This window comes from Dermochelys coriacea, chromosome 15 (assembly GCF_009764565.3).
Source record: "Dermochelys coriacea isolate rDerCor1 chromosome 15, rDerCor1.pri.v4, whole genome shotgun sequence".
Taxonomy (NCBI): Eukaryota; Metazoa; Chordata; order Testudines; family Dermochelyidae; genus Dermochelys; species Dermochelys coriacea.
In genome coordinates, this window is record NC_050082.1 from 8,823,482 (window position 1) to 8,847,201 (window position 23,720).

The 23,720-nt window shown below is 51.4% G+C and overlaps 1 protein-coding gene and 1 long non-coding RNA gene across 4 annotated transcripts in view; one reads left to right on the forward strand and one right to left on the reverse strand.

Annotated features, from left to right (window-relative positions):
- Positions 1–20,244, reverse strand: VSIG10 (V-set and immunoglobulin domain containing 10). 2 transcript variants are annotated; one of them, XM_038373217.2, is made up of 9 exons: positions 20,065–20,244; positions 16,160–16,444; positions 8,190–8,495; positions 6,516–6,803; positions 5,303–5,596; positions 4,505–4,615; positions 3,473–3,485; positions 2,211–2,374; positions 1–1,635 (listed from the first exon to the last, which is right to left on the reverse strand). In XM_038373217.2, exons 1-9 carry the CDS (start codon positions 20,144–20,146, stop codon positions 1,511–1,513), a joined length of 1,668 nt encoding a protein of 555 aa, XP_038229145.1. In that variant the 5' UTR covers positions 20,147–20,244; the 3' UTR covers positions 1–1,510. The 2 variants fall into 2 exon arrangements, with proteins under 2 accessions (XP_038229145.1, XP_038229146.1); XM_038373218.2 differs by lacking the exon at positions 20,065–20,244 and adding an exon at positions 17,132–17,171.
- LOC119843616 overlaps positions 11,945–23,720 on the forward strand; it is a 20,830-nt gene continuing 9,054 nt past the window's right edge. Inside the window, exons 1-4 of one of the 2 annotated variants that reach the window (XR_006275796.1) lie at positions 11,945–12,380; positions 12,538–12,713; positions 15,236–17,408; positions 17,475–20,024. This is a non-coding gene — a long non-coding RNA (uncharacterized LOC119843616). Of the gene's footprint in view, positions 12,381–12,537; positions 12,714–15,235; positions 17,409–17,474; positions 20,025–23,720 lie in introns of those variants that run through there. The other variant, XR_005289019.2, reaches the window with a different exon arrangement.

Sequence of the window (23,720 nt, forward strand, 5' to 3'; positions counted from 1 at the left end):
TTTGTCAGAAAAATAATTTTATTCCATAAACAAAAATCACGTCCACATAGCGCTAGGAACATTCTGTTTTACGGGAAAATAGAGAGAGCTTCTCTTTGAAGCTGCGGCAAGGGCAGCACACAATTGGCTATCAGATGGGGAATAACTAGCTGCATTTATTGAGTAAGAAGGTTTTGCTGAGGCAGGGCTCCAGCCCCTGATGAGCAAGCAATCCGCCCCACAGCGCCTTTCCATCCTGGGCCTTGTCAGCTCACACCGTTCTTCGAGTGTTCTTGTGGGTTACGTTCCTGTGCAACTCGGAGATTGGCATAGACTGGGGTGGCCAAACTGCTGCTCGCAAGCCACATGCGGATCTTTTGCAGTTCAAATGTGGCTCGGGGAGTCCCCCATGCCCCTGTTCTCCACCTACCAGACTGCAGGGGGTAAAGGGATGGAGGAGCTCAGGGCAGGGTGGTGAGGCTATGGGTAGAAGGCCTGAGCAGGTGCGCCCGGCTCTCAAACATCTGAAGATTATTGTATGCAGCTCAGAGGATCGGTAAATTTGGCCACCCCTGTCATAGACCATTCCGAGCATATTGCTCCCCCCCAGGCAGTAGCACGGCTGAAGTGAAAGGGGCATGGCACGAAGGCAAGTTAGGTTCTGCCTGTCCTGACAGTGGTCTAAAATTGCAAAGTCCAAAATGGAGGCATCAAAATTATTAGCCACTTTTGAAAACTCAAGTCTGTGAGACTTGCCCCGCAGGAAGTCTGTGGCAGGAGAAGAACCAGAACCCAGATCCTGCATGTTAACCACAAGAATATCCTTCTTCCTCCCCACTAGGCAGAGCTGGCAGTAGGCGCATCCCGTAGCTTGGATGATACTTTTAGAGCGGAGTTGGGTCTTTGGATCAAAATCACTTGCAAAGCTATAAGGAGGTCTTCTCACTTCCTCAGTGCAAAACAACAGGCCTATGAAAGCCACGCAGCGCAGAGTACATCCTGACCTTCCCTTCCAGCATCGGAACGTTTTCATAAAAAACGGACCCATGCACATTCTAGCAGTTATGAAGCAAACTCCTCCAGCCCTCCCCCCCGCCAGTATTTGCTGCATCTTGCACATACAGGTATATTGCTGGGATTGCCTTTAGCCTTTTTCATGATACAGAACTGCCCTCCTGTTAGCTCCACACGTGTCCCTGACACAGTCGGCGGCAGGCTTAGAGATGAAGAGGATACCCACGGGACAAGATCTTTTGAAGCAGAGACACATTCCTCCTGAACTCTGTCTGCCTCTGAACTTCCTCTTATTAACAAGAAAACCTGAGACAAAGGAAAACTTGAGAGAAGGGAAGAAATAGCCAAAAAAAAAGAGAAAAAAAGAACTGTCTGAGATGAAAGAATAACAAAATGAAAGAATGAAAAACAGGGCTGGGGCGAGGGAAGAAAGAAACTAACAACCAGATCAGGCCAATCCCACTGCAGGAATTTTAACAGCCTAGACGCAGCCACATATCAATGATGCATTTGAAGATTAACTTCCACCCACAGTTCCATCCATTTCATCAAGAAAAGGGAGAATTTGCCTCTGTGTAGCTGGCCTCTCTTCTCTCTCCACTTCCTCTGTTGAGAGCTCACTGTGCCGCTCACTGATGTCACCTAGAAGAAATCACAAGGCAGGAGATCCTAGCACACTGTTATGACCAGAGCCATGGCCTGGCCAAGCCAAGCATCCAGGGCTTTCCCCACCCCAGGGTGCTAAGGTGTAGTAGCCATGTTATTAGTGTGCATTTGTCTAGGGGTGAGGGAAGAGCAAGCAAGCCATGGAGTAGCCTCACTACATTCCTTTCCCCCGTCCTTCCTCTGTTTACCCATTCAGACTGTGAGCGTCTTCTTAGAGCCGGGGCTCGCTCTCTCTCTCGCTAGGTGTGTGCTGTGCCCTCAGCAACAGGGCCCTGGTCCTGACCGAGGCCTGTCGCCACTCACAATACAAATGATCCTCAACACCTAACTCCAGCAGCTGTGTCACTGCATGCAGTATGTGCGGGTGGAGAGAAGAGATGAAGTCCATCGCTGCTCCTCCCGTCTCCCAGCTGGTGCTGCTGGGACACCGCCCACTGAGCGAGGACACGGGGAAAGAGGTGGCCTCCCACCCACAGAAATTTTACTCAGCTGCTTGATAGGGTCAGCCTATTTCACTGTGCAGCGATGCGTCTCCAAAGCCAGGTGCTTACTCTCAGTAACATGGTGGCCATAACCAGCCTGGGTGCTGTTCCCATTCACCAGGGCCGTCACTCGATGCACATTGGAGTTGCCAGTCGTCTCTTCTTCCTGCCCCTCCTCTTCCTCTTCTCCATCTGAATCCACCAGCACACAAACATCATTTGAGTCTTGATTCCTGTGATCAGGAGGGCAAATGAAAGTAATGGAGAATGCTGCAGGGCTGCCCCTTCCCTCTTTCTTCCAGCCCCCGGCCTTCCTCCATTTCCCCACGGGGCTACAGAATTGTACCTGTGGCTCTAACCGGGTGCTGCTAGTTATGGCTGCTTTGTCAAGTCCTGTACTCACAGCTGCTAGGGCAGCACCACGCCCTCAGAGTTCACTGACAGCAATAGTGCTGACAGGGCTTTGCAGCTCGGCAGCATTTTTCATTCAAAGTCCTCAGAGCAGTTTACAATCATTCATGGATAAATCCCTATAATCACCCTGTGAGGTGAGTACTTTCCCCACTGCACAGGTGGGGAAACTGAGGCACGCAGGTGGGGAAGGAAATCACCCAAAGCCACACAAGAGTGGAGCCAGGGATAGAACCCAGAAGGGGAGGGGAGGAACAATAAGCACTAGAAAAGGGTGCTGGAGTGAAGAACACCACGACCCCAGGAAGGTTCTTGTTTTGGGGGGTTGATGTCACTTGGAGTGGAGAAGCTATTTATAAGCCAGAGAGGCAACATGTTGCTGCTTTTATTTACTCCCTAAATTATAAAGAACAAGGCAGAATTACCTTGTCTTCAGGGAGCAGGGGATGCGACTCAAAAGCCAGGGCCTCTCCAGCAAGCTCAAAGACATTGCATAACAAGAACAGCCAAGGAGTGTCGGTTACCTTATCCCTCCCTCTTCCCCACAACTTAATTTAACCAAACAGCACGAGAGGAATTTACATTGGTGTTTCCTTCCCTAGGGGCGGCATATTCACTCGAGTCAGCGTAACACGTGATCTCATCCCTTCTAGCGGCTGTTCCACAGGTGACAGAAGCCTGGCTACTAGCAATAGCTAACAGAGAGTCTCAATTAGCTCAAGTGACTGGGGCCTGTGGCTTTTGTCCTTGGTTCTGTGCAGGATGTGGCATTGTTACAACTGCACTCACCTTAGCTGATGATTTCAGTAGGTACAGCTCCTGCCTTGGGTAGCGTATATCCTAGTTACACCCGCAGCAAGTCTACCGGACTGCGGATATACCTAGGTTTGCACAGAGATCGGGGGAAGGAAAACACTCACCTGAATATGCTGCCTGTGGGGGAGGGGGAAAGAAGAGGGAGGGGGAAAAAAGATTTAAGAGACCTTCATAAACATGTTTCAGAGTAGCAGCCGTGTTAGTCTGTATTCGCAAAAAGAAAAGGAGTACTTAGAATTATAGAATATCAGGGTTGGAAGGGACCTCAGGAGGTCATCTAGTCCAACCCCCTCCTCAAAGCAAGACCAATCCCCAACTAAATCATCCCAGGCTTTGTCAAGTCTGACCTTGAAAACCTCTAAGGAAGGAGATAGAGACTCACACATTTATTTGAGCATAAGCTTTCGTGAGCTACAGCTCACTTCATCAGTAATGCATCCGATGAAGTGAGCTGTAGTTCACGAAAGCTTATGCTCTAATAAATTTGTTAGTCTCTAAGGTGCCACAAGTCCTCCTTTTCTTTTTGCTTCATAAACATGGTTCCCCATACGATGCAAAGGCAGTTTCACGGTAAGATCATTTGCTGCCTTTGGCAATATTGTCTATTATACTGAACTGGGACTGTCCAGGCAATCGCCACACAGACGTATGGCCCAGGAAGGTTGTGGAAGGCCTCGGGGAGGCAGTGCTGTCCCACTGAAGCAGCAGAAGGCAGCTGTGGTCGGCTCAGAGACGGATGAGACGACAGCATCAGATACAACTTTGCAGGGGAAGGGGAGGGCGGTTTAGCACAGGACACACGCAGTCTCCAGTATTGTGCAAGGTCCCACGGAGAGACAGCCATGCATCCACTCTTGGTCAGCTATGCAAGTGCCCTGCTCTCTGGGTACCTCTGTCCCTGCTCCTGAAGCAGACACCATTCCTATGGGGCTAGGGGAAGGAGCCCAAGATAAGGTGTGCGCATCAGTGGTGGACACAGGTAAGTGGGGTGGGGAGAGCCCCAGGATTACAGGCTGGGGATAAAACTGAAGGACTGCACCAGGTCAGGTCTGGAGAAGCAGAGCTCCCATATGTGCGCCTTGTGGCTGGGAGGGCAGAGGGGGTGCCAGGTTGGAGGGGGTGCCAGCTCCTCTTACCTTTCAGGCACAGGAGGGGGTTGTAGTACAAAATGATTCCAGTGATGACCAGAACTCCCAACAGCAGCAGGACCACGACTGTTCCCACCACCCCGACTATATTCACTGGCTCTGTGCGGAGGAGAGGAGAGACGCAGCAGCTCAGCCTATGGGAATGTCACTGGCTAGACGCAGGTGATGGGGCCGGTCACAATGCTGCCCTGATGCCAACGGTTACCCTGTAACTGGCCTGCTCCTTTGGCAAGATGGGTGCGTCGGGCACCCACTCGCCATCACGCACACACACCACATGCAGATGAAAGCCACGGCAGTGTGCCACGGGAACTGCCCCTGGGTAGGCTCCGACTGACTGCAGATTTCAGCTGGTGCGTTTAATACAGCTACACAGTAGGCCTCAGGAAGGGACCGCACCAGTCACTCAGGTGACCCGTAAACAGCTTCTCTCACACATCAGGCCGGATTGTGTCGTTTTTCACACTGATCCTGCCACCTCCGGCAACTGGACCCATTCACCAGACTAAGATCGCAGCTCTGCCAGCCAGTGTCCGCTGCCCTCCCATGCAGCTGGGAATGCTCCGATGGACAGAGGTACATTGGAGACAACTATGAGCCCATACAAATGAATGAGGCATAAGCCCATCTCTCCCTGGGGTTTTACGTCTCACGGGGAGCCCTAGAGGAGGCGAATCCAGGGCGGCACATCAGAGACTCACTTATTGCTCCTGTTCATGTCATGCTCCCGCTCCTCGCATCCTGCTTCAGCTACCCCCATCCCCAGCTACAGCATTGCTAACTTACTCTTCACAGTGAGGGAAACGTAGGCTTCCTTCAGCCCCACGGGGTTCTCAGCTTTGCAGACATAGTAGCCTTCGTCAGCGTTGTGGGAGCAGTTCTGAATGGTGAGAATGGAGACGCTGCCCTCTTGGGTGACCAGGTACCTCCCACCAGACTGGATCTCCACCTCTGGCTGGGAGACATTCCGAAGCCAGCTGAGTCTCGCAGAGGGATTGCTCTCCATCACTTGGCACGTGAGGGACACGGTGCCACCCACAAAGCAGGTCTTCAGTGGCTCCGTCGCCAGCGAAGGAGCTTCTAAACAGGGAGGGAGGAAGGGAGTTGAAAATCCTGTAGTAAAAAGATCTTATGTTTCTATAGCAACTTTCAAATTATCTCCTGTATTGGTGTATGTACAAGAACCCTGGGTCCACACTGACAGGCAGCCACTGCCCACCCAGATAATTAGAGGAGTCTCAGGAGATCTGCATTCAATTCCCAGCTCTGCTTGACTGCCTTTTTTGACCTTGGGCAAGTCTCTTAGGCCCTGGTTCCAAACACCTGCCCACCTTCAAAGTTAAGCACATGCTTTGCTGAAACAGGGCCAGATCCCTTACTTTGTGAGGCAGTGAGGCCTGATGGATAGAGCCCTGCACTGGGCCTCAGGAGCTCTGGGTTCTATTCCCGGCTCTGCCACTGGCCTGCTGGGTGAGCTTGGCCAAGGCCCTACACCTCTCTGTGCCTCGGTTTCCCTATCCTAGCACACACTCACTGAAAATCCAGTCCCTTAATAGGATCTCAAGTTGGGCAACCAAAAAAATCAAGGTTGCCAACATCATTAGGAACTTTTTAAATTCTCGGCCCCAGTCCTGAAAACCCAGACATGCCTGAGCAGCTGTATGCACGTGAGTCATCTCACGAACCTCCATGGAACTATCTGTGTCCATCAAGTTATGCCCCGGCGGAGGCTCTGGGCCACAGGCTCTGATCCCCACTGCCTTGGACCCTGCATAACCATTTACTGTCATGTCAAATGCTCCCATCCTCGCGTTTCCCCCCACTTTGCACAGCTGGAAATAGCAACAGGAAGCACAGAGCAGGGGAGAATCAGACTCCCTGGATGACTTGCTGCCCTCAGACCTGTGTCTGGGGCTCTCAGTGGAGCCAAGCTGGCAGCCTGACTCTCCACACGCACAGATTCGTTAATGGCTAACCAGGGAGGGATAGGCTGACGCACTTATCTGCACAGTGCAGGTCGTCTCCTCTTCCTTCTGCTTTAGGATGTGGCTCCCAACACACTTGAATACCTTCCCGTGGAAGAGGCGAGAGTTGCTCAGAGTTTCCACGTGGGTGTTCCCGGTGCCTGTTGCATTAACGACCCAGCTCGAATTCTCTAGGTCTCGCCCCTCTTCTGTCCACTGGAGGATGGGGTTCGGGTATCCCCCGGGCCAGTTACAAAACAACTGCAGCATTAACCCCACTTGGGCAGTTTGAGCCCAACACCTTGGGACCGACGGCGGGGGATCTAACAACAAAACAACACACAGTTAAAGACCCCTTCATCTCTGCTGAGATTAACCATGCCATGAAACCGTCACAGTGTCAGCACTTTAGCCTGCGAGGTATTATTTTCCCCCAGCTCCTTTTAAAAATCTTATTGTTCTTCTCTCCTCCCGCTTGTCTCAATTCCCTCCCTGCAATCCCACACCAGTCTTCGGGGGGCATGTGTGCTCTTTTCATAGCAGCACACAGCAAACACTGGAGACCTGGGATGAGATCCCCAGCAAAAAAGGTAGTGGGGCAATCTCAACCCAACCCTTACAGGGAGCAAGAAAGTCTGTTCCCCTAAACACTAGGCAGTGAACCATCCTTATGCTGTGCAGGGCAGTTTTGGTTTTAGCGTGTGCGTTATCTGATGTTAATACAGCAGGATGTCTTAGCAATCACATCTTCGTCCTTCTTGATACATGTGGTGCACACACAGTCCCTCGCAGGCCAGATCTCAGGTGTCATATATCCGCATAGCTGCACTGACTTCACAGGGGCCACCTCAGTTTACACCAGGTGAGAATAGGGCCCTACAGCTTCAGAGCACTGTACAAATATTACTTGTCAGAAAATAGCATAGAAACAAGGTGGGTGAGGTTATATCTTTATTGATCCAACTTGTGTTGATGAAAGAGACAAGCTTCTGAGCTACACTGAGCTCTTCTCCAGCTCTGGGAATTATCTTTCCTACAGCTGAAGAAGAGCTTTGTGTAGCTCCAAACCTTGTCTTGCTCACCAATAGAAGTTGGTCCAATTAAAGATATAACCTCAGCCACCACGTCTCTCTGATATTCTGAGACCAGCACAGCTATAACACTGCAAACCGTAAACGTCATTATCAATGGTCACGAGTGAAATCTCTCACGTCACCCACAGCGTGTGGAAAATGACAAGACTCTTGCTAAATGCATTCAGTTCGATGACATGGGATGACATTTGGTGCCGCGGAAATGATCAGTATGTCTATTTCCAGTTGTGTGCAAAGCTGCACCAGATAGATGAGGTTAGACCCAGCTCCAGCTCAGGGTTAGACTTCAGGCCCAGATCACCAAGATCATTCGTTCAAACCTGATTCGGACAATATGCCTATCCTGGATCAGACTCACAAGCATGGTTGAGGCAGATTTGGATACTGAGATTCTAATCCACCCCGCACCCTTAGGAGGGTTCAGGGGTGAGGTTTACATTTGGACCCAATTTTTTTTGTAGCAAAAGGTTTTAAGAGACAAAAGCCAGGATACCATTCCCACTCTGATCACCCTTTGTGCTAAAACCCAGACCTACCGGCAAGGAAAACACCAGAAAAGTACCCCCCGTCCCATTCCTTTCCCCAAGCCATAACACTGCAAACGCTCTTACGCACAGTAGACCAGGAGCTCCTTGGTTGATGTCCGACTTCTGCCACTAAGAGGGTTCCTTGCTGTGCACGAGTAGTTCCCTTGGAAGCGTGAGGATAGATTTTGCAGGATGTAGACGGTGGAGGAACCATTGACTTCAGTAAATTTTTCTGGGGCCGAACTGGGCAACTGGAAAGTCCACGCCATGGTGGGCTCCGGATGGGAGCTGCTGGTGCAGCTGAACATCACAGTGTCGCGTTTGTCTACGTACACCGTGCCATTGGGCAATGCTGCGGCAGGGGAGATGCTGACAGACACGCTGCTGGGGCCACCTGAAATGGGCAAGGAGAAACCAGAACTGGGGAGTGTAACAAAGGAGTCCCCTCAAAGCAGCGTAAAGTGCTACCTTACGTCTGAGCAAAGCTTGCCCAATATTTAGCTGGGGAATACTGGTTATCTGGGGTCCCCCAGAAGCTCTGAAGGGGTCCTCCCCCAGTTTGACAATGCCCATGCATGTTGTGCGATCTACCTCCAATGGCTTTTAAAGACCTCATGGGGAAGTGGCCAGATGCAGCCCTGAGCTGCAGGAGCCCCCATTGCAGCCAAAGTGTGAGTGCTTCCCAATGCACCTGGCCACAAAGAACCCTGCCAGCCCAGCCCTGAGGATGGAGAAGGCTGAATTTTGGCGCCCCATGTGGCCACAGAACAGCTAGCAGGATGGGAGCCTGGGTCTTCAGCTTGCGGGATCGAGGTCTTAGCAATGAGCCCCTGGGCCCAGATCCAGGCCTCCTCCATTTCTGTCAGCCCTACTCTGCTTGCTGCAAGAGGGCTGCATGTGCCAGCTCTGCTTTGCAGCTCAGATCAACGTACAAACTGCAATTCAACTGCAGGGGCAAATTGCACAATTCAGAGGACCTAGGGAAAGTCATTTTTGGACTTCTTCCAGGACTGTTGGTTTGATAGCAACTAGGATTATGTTTGGTTTATTATTTAAATAGTGAAAGAATTGAGCGAGGGTAAAGCACGTCAAGAGCCATCTGAAGCTTCAGACTGCTACATTCGCAGAAGGGTGAGAGGATGGGGGTGGTGGAACACAGGACAGGGGGCTGCTCCCAGCTGTTGCAAAGACTGGGGCGGAGCGTGCTTTCTCCTTATTTTCGGTCTATATTTTGTTTGCTTTAAGCTACACATCCGTTCACGTGTATTTTTGGCACTCAAACAGTAATCAAACAACTCCCCCTAGTAATAGTCTTGGGGATTTCAGGGTTAGCACATTATGTTACCGCACCAGCCTGCGCAACCCGACTCCTAATTCAACTCTATCTTTAGAGAGCAGTTGTCGACACAGGGGCTGTCAAACAAAGCCTGGCACTGCAGTCTGTACAGGAGAGGGCCCAAGGGAAAGGAGATCTGCGGGCTGCTCTGTAGAGCATTTATCCAAGTTGGCAGCAAAAACTGCAACAACAAACATAGTTTGCCAGCAACACCCCAAACCAGAAGCAGCTTCTAAGTAAGGAGTGTTTGCTTCCTTTGGGCAGGAGTATGGACTAGGGCTGTCAAGCGATTAAAAAAATTAATTGCGATTAATTGCACTGAAACAATAATAGAATACCATTTAAATATTTTTGGATGTTTTCTACATTTTCAAATATGTTGATTTCAATTGCAACACAGAATGCAAAGTGCACAGTGCTCACTTTATATTTATTTTTTATTACAAGTATTTGCACTGTAAAAAAACAAAAATAGTAGCATTTTTTCAATTCACCTGCAAGTACAAGAACTGTAGTGCAATCTCTTTATTATGAAAGTTGAACTTACAAATTAGAATCATGTTAAAAAAAAAACCTGCATTCAAAAATAAAACAATGTAAAATTGTAGAGCCTGCAAGTTCACTCAATCCTACTTCTTGTTCAGCCAACCACTCAGACAAACAAGTTTGTTTACATTTGCAGGCGATAATGCTGCCCACTTCTTGTTTACAATGTCACCTGAAAGTGAGAACAGGCGTTCGCATGGCACTGCTGTAGCCAGCATCACAAGATATTTATGTGCCAGATGTGCTAAAGATTCATATGCCCCTTCATGCTTCAATCACTCTTCCAGGGGACATGCGTCCATGCAGATGATGGGTTCTGCTCCATAACAATCCAAAGCAGTGTGGATTGACACATGTTCATTTTCATTATCTGAGTCAGATGCCACCAGCAGAAGGTTGATTTTCTTTTTTGGTGGTTCGGGTTCTGTAGTTTTTGCATCGGAGTATTGCTCTTTTAAGACTTCTGAAAGCATGCTCCAGACCTTGCCCCTCTAAGATTTTGGAAGGCACTTAGGATTCTTAAACCTTGGGTTGAGTGCTGTAACTATCTTTAGAAATCTCACATTTGTACCTTCTTCGCGTTTTGTCAAATCTGTAGTGAAAGTATTCTTAAAATGAACAACATGTGCTGGGTCATCATCCAAGACTACTATAACATGAAATCTATGGCAGAATCCGGATAAAACAGCAGGGGACATACAATTCTCCCCCAAGGAGTTCAGTCACAAATTTAATTAACGCATTAATTTTTAACGAGCCTCATCAACATGGAAGCATGTCCTCTGGAATGGTCACCAAAGCATGAATGTTTAGCATATCTGGCACATAAATACCTTGCAATGCCAGCTACAAAAGGGCCATGCAAATGCCTGTTCTCACTTTCAGGTGACATTGTAAATAAGAAGAGGGCAGCATTATCACCTGCAAATGTAAATGTAGGCGCTGAAGTTTTACATTGTTTTGTTTTTGAGTGCAGTTAAGTAACAAAAAAAAAAAAAACTACATTTGTGAGTTGCACTTTCACGACAAAGAGATTGCACTACAGTACTTGTGTGAGGTGAATTGAAAAATACTATTTCTTCTGTTTATCATTTTTACAGTACAAATATTTGTAATAAAAAATAATATACTTTGATTTCAATTGCAACTCAGAAGACAATATATATGAAAATGTAGAAGAACATCCAAAATATTTAATAAATTTCAATTGGTATTCTCTTATTTAACAGTGTGATTAAAATTGCGATTAATCGTGATAAATTTTTTTAATTGCGATTAATTTTTTTGAGTTAATCATGTGAGTTCACTGTGATTAATCGACAGTCCCGTATGGACTTTTCCATTGGGCTGGTTAGGGAGGATACAGAGTGTAGCAAATCTGTAGCCTCCCTTTCCTTTCTGTTATGCATGGAGTTTAGGTGGCAGAGTTAGGCTATATCCTGTGCACAGAGCTTGAGAGAGACGTATCTTTTGCTCATAAATAGCATCAACTATGTACGATAGGGAAAACATTTACCCTGAAAATGCATCCGATGAAGTGAGCTGTAGCTCACGAAAGCTTATGCTCTAATAAATTTGTTAGTCTCTAAGGTGCCACAAGTACTCCTTTTCTATTTACCCTGATGTAGAACTTGCCATTTAAGAGCGCTCACACCACTTTCTAAACACAAAGTAATTAAGCCGCACTGGTCCCTCTGCAGGAAGAATTATTATCCCCATTTTATAGATAGGGAAACTGAGGCACAGAGCTCAAGCAACTTGCTCAGAATCACACAGAGAGTTAGTGGCAGAGCCAGGACTCTGATGCCCAGTTCTCTGCTCCATCTCTAATGGCTGATAAGGAAAGGCTGCACAGGCTCACCCAGAGCTTGTTTGCATACTAGTATACACAAACCAACCATTTGTTTTCTTTGACTCACCCACTTCACACAAACCTTTCAGGGAAAAGTAGCTGGAAGCAGGTGAAATCCCCACCCTGCTTTGAACAGTCTCTATACTGCAAACACACCCTTTCTCCGGATTTGGCTTTATTGGTAACTCCAGTGACTAAGCATAAGCCTCAGTATACGCTTTCTTGCCAAAATTGGTGTTTCTATTGCAGAACTTCCACTGCCCCGGATCCAAAGAGCCAGTCCAACCTTTGCTGGAGTGACCTGCCAGCATGAGTCATCAGAAACTACTCCACAGCCTTATTCAGGGTCCAAGTACCTGAGTTTAGGGAGACTAGACGGAAAAGCATCTTTGTGCTGGGTCTTGGAATCTGCCACCTGAACTAGTGTTCTATTAGCCTCTGAACTTCTGGCTTACATCAATATAACATGACTGGCATTGAGACTCTTTTCAAAACAGCAACTCGAGAACTGTCCTCACCTGTGATGAGCCACCATTGATACCAAAGTAAGTATGAACGTTCCAGGAGATTGGGTGTGCATTTCCCCTCAAGTCACACACCTCTGCACCACCACAAACACGGGACAACAGCTAAAAGCCACAACTGAACTCCTGTTGATTGCTATCAATAATTCTTTCTGATATTTGGGACCTTTTCATTTAGATTTTAAAGCAGAAAGGACCATTCTGATGGCCCAGTCTGACCTGCTGGACAACAGGCCAGAGAACTCACCCAATCATTCCTGCACCATTTCTGGCTGAGCTAGAGAGTCTCTTTTCGAAAGATACCCAATCTCGACTGAAAGACTGCAAGCGATGGAGAAACTACCACATCCCTCGGTAAGTTCTTCCAATGCTTAATGAACCTCGCTGTGGAAAACGTGCCCCTTGTTTCCCATTTGAATTGGTCTAGCTTTAGCTTCCAACCATTGAATCTCATTATGCCTTTTTCCGCTGGGTTAAAGCATTGTCTGCTATCAGAAATCTGTCCCTGCTGTAGGTCCTTGTAGACAGTGGCCAAGTCACTCTTAACCTTCTGTTGGATTAACTAAAAAGACTGAGCTGTCCATCACTCCTTATCCAACCTTTTAACAGGAAGTCCATGAACTGGGTCCTGTTTTATATATTCCAGGTAAAACACCAAAATATCAACAAACACAAAAACCCCAGTACAATGATAATACAGACCATGTCTGTGGTGTTCGACCAAGTGTAAATAACTAAGGCTCACAAGCAGCCCTAAGAGGTGGTTACATACTTTTACAATTGGGGAAACTGAGTCACGGAATGGTTGAATGACTTGCCCAAGCTCACTGGGAATTAGCGGCAGGGTTGGGGATTTGAACTCTAGAGTCTCTACTTCCCAGTCCTATGCTCAAACCACTAACCCACATGCCGCAGCAGCCTAATGTTTATTTCTTGCATTTGAATACTCTACACATCAGCTGTTTGTGTCAAATCCACGGTGCAATTCCCTGCACCGGGAAGGGCCTCTCTCCCTGCGCGACCTTTCAGAGCGCTGCTCTGGGCAAAATAGGTGCAGCAGCTCTCTGCGAGAGGAACACAAACAGGAAATAAGGCTGAGAGAAAGGATACAAAGGATACAATAGCCTGCACACAGCAGGTAACGAACAAGGAAGAAAGGAGCTAATGCAGAACGTCACAGACAAGGGGACTGGATAGCTCAAGAGGTAGCAGGACACAGACTATTCCTCATTCCAGAGTACGTCTTCATTTGAGTTGGAGGTGTAAATTCCAGCGTCGACTTGGGTGGATGTAGGCGTGCTCGCTTGGATTGAGCTAGTGCGCTCGAAGTAGCAGAGTGACTACCCCGCCCTTACAATCCTACCTGGGCCCCGAGGTACATACTCTGGCGGCTAGCCCATCCCACCAGTCATGCTGCTGTGGCTATGCTGCTATTTTTAGCACATTAGCTGCATCAAAGCTAGCGTAGATGTGCCTACGCAAGCTAGAAATTACTCCTCCAGCTCAAATGCAGCCAGACCCTAGATCACGGCAGTATGGACTGAGCTGTGCAGTGGGGTATACAATGAAAGTGATGGGTTTCAGAGTAGCAGCCGTGTTAGTCTGTATTTGCAAAAAGAAAAGGAGGACTTGTGGCACCTTAGAGACTAACAAATTTATTTGACAGGTTTCAGAGTAGCAGCCGTGTTAGTCTGTATTCGCAAAAAGAAAAGCAGTACTTGTGGCACCTTAGAGACTAACAAATTTATTAGAGCATAAGCTTTCGTGCATCCGATGAAGTGAGCTGTAGCTCACGAAAGCTTATGCTCAAATAAATTTGTTAGTCTCTAAGGTGCCACAAATTTATTTGAGCATTTTTAACCTAATTTGTTAGTCTCTAAGGTGCCACAAGTACTCCTTTTCTTTTTTTAATGAAAGTGGTGGTCGCAGTCCAGGCCCTAGTGGCTCAGAGTCCCCATTGCACCCAATTAGGCTCGGCAGAGCGGCTAACAGTTATATTGGCAGACCCTGCTCCTCTCTAATCTATATTGGCAGACCCTGCTCCTCTCTAATCTCTAGAGGCGGCTGTTGCCGAGTGAGAGGTGAGGCACATCAGCAAGGAACTGCAAGGGGCTGACATCCTGCCTGCCTGCACTGCAGGTTTTCTAAGCTTTGCACTCTTGTGCTGCCTCCCGGCACCTCCCACCACCACTAGATCCCCAGTTCGTGTAGGGCAAAACCCTGGATGGAGTTCTAAGGACAACCCTGCAGTGATCCAGCAGGCTTGGAAACAGGAAGGAGTGGGGAGCAGATTCTGGAAACAGAGAGAAACTAAGACTCCTCTTGCAAGTGTCCTAAATTAACCATATATTTACACAGTGCCCTTCATTCCAAAGGATTCCAACACACTTCCCAGACTACACACACAGGAACCTTCGCCAGTGAAATGCAGCCACTTCTGGGGAAGAACCCAATAGCCATTTAACAATGCCCAGCCCTACTGCATAACAGTTTAGGACAGGGAGTTAAAAAAGATTTATGTCCAGAGCTGAAGCTTCCATTTCAATCAGCAGAATACAATTACCCCAGCTAAAATTTGCCAGGAAAGAGGTCCACGGGATATTTAACAGGCAGCTAGGACCTTGGTTTTATTTCTCATCTCCCACAACCCCACACGGCACTGGTTCAATACTGACTCAGCGGGAAGAGGGCCATCTGCGGAATGAACACCACCACATCCTGCAGCAGCCTGCGTTTCGCTGTCCAAGCACCAACCAATCTGGCTTAGCCAGAGCAGTCTGCCAGGATGGCAGCCCAAGGTGGGACGGCTGCCGGCAGGAACGCATTCCCCATTTCAATGACGCAAGTGGCTTTGCCTGTCTCCCTACTCTCCCCAGGCATTCACTCTGCTCGCCGTTCACATCCCCTGGACTGAGCTCTTCCCCCCTCGGCCCAGACATGTCAGGGTTTCCTCACTGTTGTTCAAAAGGAACAGCTCCCTGTGGAGGGAGACCGTGTATCTACACAACGCAGCACCTGGGACTCGCTCGGGCACAGAACTGGGGAGAGACAATGAGAGCCCAAAGGGCAACTTGGACTCAGGGAGAGGGAAAGGCAAGTGGCTCAGGGGACTGGGGGTGGGATAAAGACCCTCTCCCCTTCAGGTGGCTGGTTCTATCTCAACTCTGCAAGCCATTCCCATTGGCGGGCACAGGGCTGTCTGTGGCTAGTATTTACCACCCTCTAATGGGGGTGCCCTGGAGGTGAGGTTGCCATTTCACACGTGACCTCCTGCACAACTGCTATGGCAGGCCACATCTGCAGCCCAAGCCAGGGCTCTGAGATGGCACCAAGCATTCTCTCTCTCAGGGGCTTGACTGCCTGGTTCTTGCTCACATGCTCAGGGGTCAGATCGCCATGTGGGGGAGGGAGGAAATTTCCCCCCAGGTCTGATTGGCAGGGTTCTTGGGGGGTTTCACCTTGCTCTGCACCCCATGAGTGGGAGTCACTTGCCAGGATTATCTGGGTATATCTCGTTTAATCATTTCCCTACCATTGCAGGGGCCTTGGGCACTGGCGCACCTCAGTCCCTCCTAATTTCTGCCCATGGCATGGAACAGTCTAATCTCCCGTGGGTCCCATTTCCTTCAGTCTCACTTCAGTTGTTGGGTTTAGCACGTGGGCGCTGGCTGGTGTAGACAGCCTGCAATGTACAGGAAGTCAGACTAGGTGAACGAGCGGTCCCTTCTAGCTTTAAACTCTAGGACTCCGTGAGGTCAAGCCCCCTGCAGCTACAGGACACCGCGCAACGAGAAACTCACTGGCTACCAGGAGCTGGACTCTGTGCTCTTGGACTATCTCGTTCAGCACGTCCTTGCAGGTGTAATTGCCCTCATCCTGCGGGCGCAACGCTAAGATGTGCAGAGAGCTATTGTCCACCAGGGACAAGCGGGCATCTTGGGGCAGCGTGGCATTGGAGGAGAAGAGTGGGGGCACGGTGCCAGGGTCACCGTGAAACCAGTCCACCTCGTCCACTCGCTCAGACACATTTCGGCATAAGAGGACGACACTCTCTCCGGCCTCCCCGATGATCACCTCTTCTGTTCCTGCACGCAGAGAAGGAGAGCATTAAAATGTGCACCGTGCCCCCACATTCTGACCACCCCCTTTGGTAGCTGGCAGGTGAATCCCCCTGGGCATCTCAGCAAAGGATTTTCCATTCCCCCAAGCCATGCACCAAAGAGGAAGCCATCTCGTTCATGAAACAAAGTGGGGGCTAAACTCCTGGCTAAGCAGGGGGCCATCTAAGATGCCACATGTGGGGCATGCTGCTGGAAGAATACTGGGACCACCCTGGTCACTCACCAACAGGCCCATCCTAAGGCATGTTTCCCTGGTTGCTGAGTTTCTGCCCACCCAAGTCCCCTTCCAAATCTGCATCCCTCTTTCTGCTCAGTTGCACAAGGGGCTGTCTTTGGGTCTCTATCTCAGTATCCTTTGCAACAGCTGCCATGGTGCCTCCTTTGAAGCATTGCTACAAACCAGCGCAAAGGATTCTGGGATGCATTGGGCAGCTAAAGATGCCTAGTGCTTACAAGTGAGCAGAAACAGGGACCCCGCTTGGGCTGTAAATGAAAGATACAGGCTAGCTGCTGCCTCCCTCCCACCAGCACGGCGGGCGAGGGATTTGGGAGGAGCCAAATCTCATCTGGGCTACTGGACCAGTGCATCGAGGGCCAGCAGTGACTGGGGTCTACATTTATCTGGTCTGAGTAGGGTTCAAAGACACTAACCCATCTCAGCATTCACAGCCACCATTTCCCTGCATCATCCCCATTTTCCTCCTTTATAGCAGCTCCAATTGCAACACTCATCCCGGCAGGGGCGTCAGCCAGCCTCCAGTAAAAGTGCAATAATATTGCTCCAGAATCCATAGCTGTTGGAAGACGATAGATGCCACCCAGTCTTCCCGCTGACTGTCCTCATCAACCTCTGACCAGAGCTCAGCTTTCTTGGCCTGAGGCCAACACCAGCGAGCAGAACTCCCATCAAGACACTGTATTCTAGCAGGTTTCAGAGTAGCAGCCGTGTTAGTCTGTATTCGCAAAAAGAAAATGAGGACTTGTGGCACCTTAGAGACTAACCAGCACTGCATCCCAAAGAAGCAGGCCAGGCTTGGATGAGAGGAACGCTCAGAAAACAGGCCTTGGAATCTCGCTTACCTGGGCCAGGTCTCCTGGTCTAACACCAAATGCATCCGATGAAGTGAGCTGTAGCTCACGAAAGCTTATGCTCTAATAAATGTGTTAGTCTCTAAGGTGCCACAAGTACTCCTTTTCTTTTTACCACACAGGTGGTGACCATACCACTAAAACTGTCTCTGCATAGAATGTCTTGCTACTTACACAATAAAGAGGAGGGTGCGGGGAAGGGAAAGAACAGACAATCTGGTAAAAGTCTCTTCTCTTTGTGCTTTACCGGCAGCCCTGATAACATATCTCACAGCGCAACTGCAAGCAGGCTGGAGACGACAGAGCAGGGAAGGTGAACTGACAAGAATGGTGTTGTGTTTGTTCTTTTCTACACGCACCATAGGCTATATATATAATAAGTAGTTAATCACTCCTCAACACAGGTTGGAGCTAGTTTTGGAAACACGTTCAGGGCAGCAGGGAGGAGCAGGCTACATGAATAGTTCCGGTTAGCCATAAATCACTTTGCTTGTGGCCTCAGCACGGAGCCAGAGCCAGAAGAGTGGTGTTCCATGCCCAGCCCCACCATCCACTCCCCTTAGGCCAGTAGCTAATTGCCTGATTCTGAGATGGGCTGGGCAATCACCCATTCCACTGGATCAGGGCTGCCTAGTGGAGAGAGCACAGGACGGGGACCCCGGAAACCTGGGTTCTATTCTCAGTGCTGCTACTGCCCTGCTGTGCCAATTCATTTGGCCTCTCTGTGCCTCTGTTTCTCCTGCCACCCTATTTCAATATTAAGCTCCCAAGGGCAGGGGCTGTCTAACACTATGTATCAGTACTGCACAGAAGAGTTCTGATCTTGGTCAGGACCTCTAGGCACTAGCAAAATACATTTATATATACAAATAACAGCAATGAAGTCAATAGGAATTGCAGGTGAAATTCTGTCTCTGAACCTTTCTGTGCCTCAATTACAAATAGGGGATAGCACCATTTACCCATTTTGTGAAGCACTGAGATCTATGATGAAAAGTACTCTGTATTATCATATTATTTGTAATAAATCGTAATAGCTTGCTCTGATATAGCTCTCCTCATCCATCTTGCTCAAGCCACTTTACAGAGGATAGTTATCTGCATTTCACAGGTGGGAAACTGAGGCACAGGCAGGGAAAGTGATTTGCTCAGAGTCCTGCAGCAGGGCTGGGCACAGAACCCCGGTCCCCTGAGTCCCAGTTCAATGCTTCTTTCGACGCTGCCTCCTGTAACTCTTTGTGGTTTGGTCTATGAGAACTATAGCTACTTCTGCACTTGGATGATACACTGAAGTACACCATTTGGTTGTTTAAAAAAGGGTAACTATAAAGTTTTAATAACAGAAATGCTTTGAAGGCTTTTCCATGAGGCAACAGGCATTGTCCTGTCAGTCAAACAAGACTCTTGGGGAAGTTTCCAACAGCCATGTAACTTTAAGAGAAAATTCACACATTTCTTCCTGTGCACTCAGTGATCACGCAGGAGAGCGTGACAACGCCGGGCACTGAAGTTTTCGCTGTATTTACTGCACCTGCAGTGGTAAATGCAACTTTCCTCCACACTCCACATCCCTCCCCAGAAATGCTTCCCAGCATGACCCCTTCAATTCTCAGCTTCTCTGCTGAGACTGACCGGCAAGAGGGCCAATTAGTGCCAGCTATGGAGGTGTGACTATTTGGGTGTGGTAGACACCTTTCCATTAGGAGCTGGACAGAGATCTAGAAAAGAAGGATGGTCTCTGGTTAAAGCACCCGACTAGGACCCAAGACAGCTGGATTCTATTCCTGTCATAGCCACAGACTAACTTGGGCAGCTCACTTCACCTCTCTGTGCCTCAGCTCCCCCACCTGTACAACAGGATTAATACTTCCCTACCTCACAAGGCGTTGTGAAACCAAACCTAGCTTCAGGGTCCAGGAGCGGAGCCGGACACTACAGCCTGTAGCTCGACAACAGCCCCAGATACCCGAGCGTGGATCGCGTCCGACTGAAAGCAGCGTTCCCAGCGGTGCCCCGGCCCCGGGAAGGCTCCCTGCCTCAGTTTCCCTAATGTCTACAAGCGGCATCCCGAGACTTTGCCCCGCTTTGCGCAGCGAGGAGCGTGGCTGCGATGGTTACCGCAGCCGGGCAGGGCTAAGGAGCAGAAGCCGTTTGACGTTACAGCTGCTCCGCTTCCCCAGGAGGGGCAGGTCCTACCCGGCCGCCCTGCGGGTGTGGCCAGCACAAAGCCAGACGCGATCAGCGCACCCCCGGGTCGCTGTGGGGCCAGGCCCAGAGCCGTGCCCCGGGGAGTAGCGCGCTCAGACATGCCGCCTGGGCCGGGCCGGGCCGGCCAGAGGAGGGGGCCCTTCCCCGGGCAGGCCCCGCAGGCTGGAGGGGACCGATGTGCAGCGCCGGACACAGCGCTGGGTGGGTGCGAGCAGGGCACGGGGCGGCCAGCCGGCTCCCAGCGCCGCAGGCCCCTCCCCGCCCAGCCCCGGAGCGGCCCCCGGTACCTGCAGCGCCCCGGCCCGGCGGCAGCCGCCAGAGGCAGGCGGCGAGGAGGAGCGCGGCCGGGCGCCAGCCGGGGACCCGCATCGGTGCACGGCGGAGCGGGCGGGCGGACACGGAGACGCCGCGCAGCCAGTGCCCGAGCCGGCCAAGCCGCCAGCCAGCCCCGGCACTGCCCCGCTGGGGGCCGCCCCCGGGCCCCGCCCCGCCTCCCTCCGCGGCAGCCGCGCCCCGGCCGCTCGCCCTCCCCGGGGTCCGAGCCGAGCAGCGGGGCCCGGCGCGCCGCCCCCGCCGTGCTCCTGGGAGCCCGAGCTCAGCCCCGGGGCTGGCGCTGGAGGCTGGCGCCCGCTGGGAGGAGCCCAAGGGGGGCCGAGTGTCAGCGGAGCTGATGAAGCAGCCTGCGGTACCTGATCCCAGCAGGAGGCTGGGGGCCAGGACTCCCCTGTCCGTTCCCAACTCTGCCACTGCCTGCCCGGTACCCTGCGGTACCCCGGGCGAGCCCTCGGGGCACCCTCTTTAGGACCGGGCTCTGGGGTACCCGGGCGAGCCCTCGGGGCACCCTCTTTAGGACCCGTCCCTGGGGTACCCCGGGCGAGCCCTCGGGGCACCCTCTTTAGGACCGGGCTCTGGGGAACCCGGGCGAGCCCTCGGGGCACCCTCTTTAGGACCGGGCTCTGGGGAACCCGGGCGAGCCCTCGGGGCACCCTCTTTAGGACCGGGCTCTGGGGTACCCCGGGCGAGCCCTCGGGGCACCCTCTTTAGGACCGGGCTCTGGGGTACCCGGGCGAGCCCTCGGGGCACCCTCTTTAGGACCGGGCTCTGGGGTACCCGGGCGAGCACTCGGGGCACCCTCTTTAGGACCGGTCCCTGGGGTACCCCGGGCGAGCCCTCGGGGCACCCTCTTTAGGACCGGGCTCTGGGGTACCCCGGGCGAGCCCTTGGGGCACCCTCTTTAGGACCGGTCCCTGGGGTACCCCGGGCGAGCCCTCGGGGCACCCTCTTTAGGACCGGTCCCTGGGGTACCCCGGGCGAGCCCTCGGGGCACCCTCTTTAGGACTGGTCCCTGGGGTACCCCGGGCGAGCCCTCGGGGCACCCTCTTTAGGACCGGGCTCTGGGGTACCCGGGCGAGCCCTCGGGGCACCCTCTTTAGGACCGGGCTCTGGGGTACCCGGGCGAGCCCTCGGGGCACCCTCTTTAGGACGGGCTCTGGGGTACCCGGGCGAGCCCTCGGGGCACCCTCTTTAGGACCGGGCTCTGGGGTACCCGGGCGAGCCCTCGGGGCACCCTCTTTAGGACCGGGCTCTGGGGTACCCGGGCGAGCCCTCGGGGCACCCTCTTTAGGACCAGGCTCTGGGGTACCCCGGGCGAGCCCGTGGGGCCCCATCAGCAGGACCGGTTGCTGGGGTAACCTGGGCGAGCCCTGGGAGACCCATCAGTAGGGCTGGTTGCTGAGGTACCCCGGGCCAGCTCACTGGAAGAGGAAGGACTGGTTGCTGGGGTAACCTGGTCAAGCCCTCGGTTCCCTGTCAGTAGGACCGGTCACTGGGGTACCCCGGGCGACCTATTGGTTCCCTATCAAGACAACTGGTCAGTGAGGTATCCTGCAGGAACCCTTGGTTCCCAGTCAGTAGGACCAGTCGCTGAGGTACCCTGGGCAAGCCCTTGGGTCCCCATCAGTAGGACCGGTCGCTGAGGTACCCTGGGTGAGCCCTTGGTTCCCCATCAGTAGGACCGGTCACTGGGGTACCCCAGGGGAGCCCTCTGTTCCCTGTCAATAGGACTGGTCTCTGGGGTACTTTGGGCAAGCCCTTGGTTCCCCATCAGTAGCACTGGTCACTGGGGTACCCCAGGCGAGCCCTCAGTTCCCCGTCAGTAGGACCGGTTGCTGGGGTGCTCTGGGCGAGCCCTTGGTTCCCCGTCAGTAGGACTGGGATAACAACACTTGGCCACAGTGCTCTAATGCTTGAGTTAAAGGTGCTCTAAAAGTGCACAGTATGGTTGCTTTTGCCTCTGGGACTGTATCGTGCACTTTCAGGGGAAAGGACTCAGTGGTCTAAGAGGCCTTTTCTATCTCAGTAGCACCTACTGCTCCCAAACACAGATAAGACCCTGTTATGCATACCTGCCCCTGCCCCAAAGAGCTAAGTGAGCTGTAGCTCACGAAAGCTTATGCTCTAATAAATTTGTTAGTCTCTAAGGTGCCACAAGTACTCCTTTTCTTTTTGCGAATACAGACTAACACGGCTGCTTCTCTGAAACCTGTAGATAAGTTTTGTGATCCTAACAGAGCAGCAAGGTATGTACTAGAAATTCCTTTGATGCTGAACCAGATCTGCCACACCATCTGCTGGATAGGGCCCTGGAAGGGAAGTCAGCATTAGAACAATGCTACGCTGAAGATATGCACGGGGTGACCAGGCAGCAAGTGTGAAAAAGCGGGATAGTGGGTGGGGGGTAATAGGCACCTATATAAGACAAAGCCCCCCAAAATTGGGACTGTCCGTATAAAATTGGGACATCTGGTCACCCTAGATGTGCATGTGATGCAGGACAATTAATAATTAGCACTCCCTCCGTCTCCCATTAGTGCCTACCACCGTGCACTGCACAGGACCAAGTATTGTCTTAGATCTGCAGATACAGCTCTCACCAACATCAGTAGGAGCTCAAGCCCAGAACTTGGATAGCCCTAAGGCCCCGAGTTGATACTGCTGCATCTTTTCCAAGCAGTAGCAGATTCAGGGCTACCCAGGGGGTCAGCTTCTCACTGGAAGAGGAAGTAGTTGGCACAGACACTGAGGATGTTCTATTTACAAAAGGCTGCTAACATTGCAGAGAGGTGGCCAAATGCACACACAGGAAATTGCACTTCCACAAACCCAGTTCAGGCACCATGGAGGAGCCCTGCCCTATTAGCAAGAAACAACTCCCTTCTCTATCTTCCTTGGTGTCTGTCCTCTGTTCAGCTCATGCTGTCTGTGCCTCCCTCCTGCCTGCACCCTTCACCTGGAAAACCTCGTGAGTGCCCGCCCGAAACATGGATTAGTTCATGAGCCTGCTTTTGTGCAACTGCCCTGCAAGAGAAAGGCCCCTCAGCGAGGTCTGACCATATTCAGTGCCCTGGGAGCTGGCTCCCTGCTTAGTCGCCCTGCAGAAAGAGAGAGTTTCAGCCACACCATCTCCTTACTGATACTCAGTGTGTTCTCCACATTGGCCGTGATCTTCCCCTCCTCATGTGTTTAACCTTTTCCATGGAGCGTTTCCTACTGAGCATTCATATCCAGCTCTCTGTCCTCATGTGCCTTCCTTCCTGCACACTTTGGCCATGATAATCCCACGCCCTGCCCTGCTCACAGGTGTTTTGTAGTCAGGCTCCACCTTTGTGTCAACTGCTTCTGCCTCACTGATCTGCTTTGTTTATCCCTCTTTGTTACTTCTCAAAGGTGTCATAGCAACAGCCTGTGCCCTGGTTCAGTTCAGTGATTAGACGCCAGGCACAGAACTCAGGGGAGAACAGGCTTGGAACAAAGAGCCACGATAAATACGCCCTGGGGGCATGGCAGAGGTCCTCAGGGTTTGTCAGCAGAGGGCTACAGTACACAGACCCAGCAGTGGATGTGCTGGCCCTGGCTGACAGCAGGGCTCAGCACATGAGCTGTG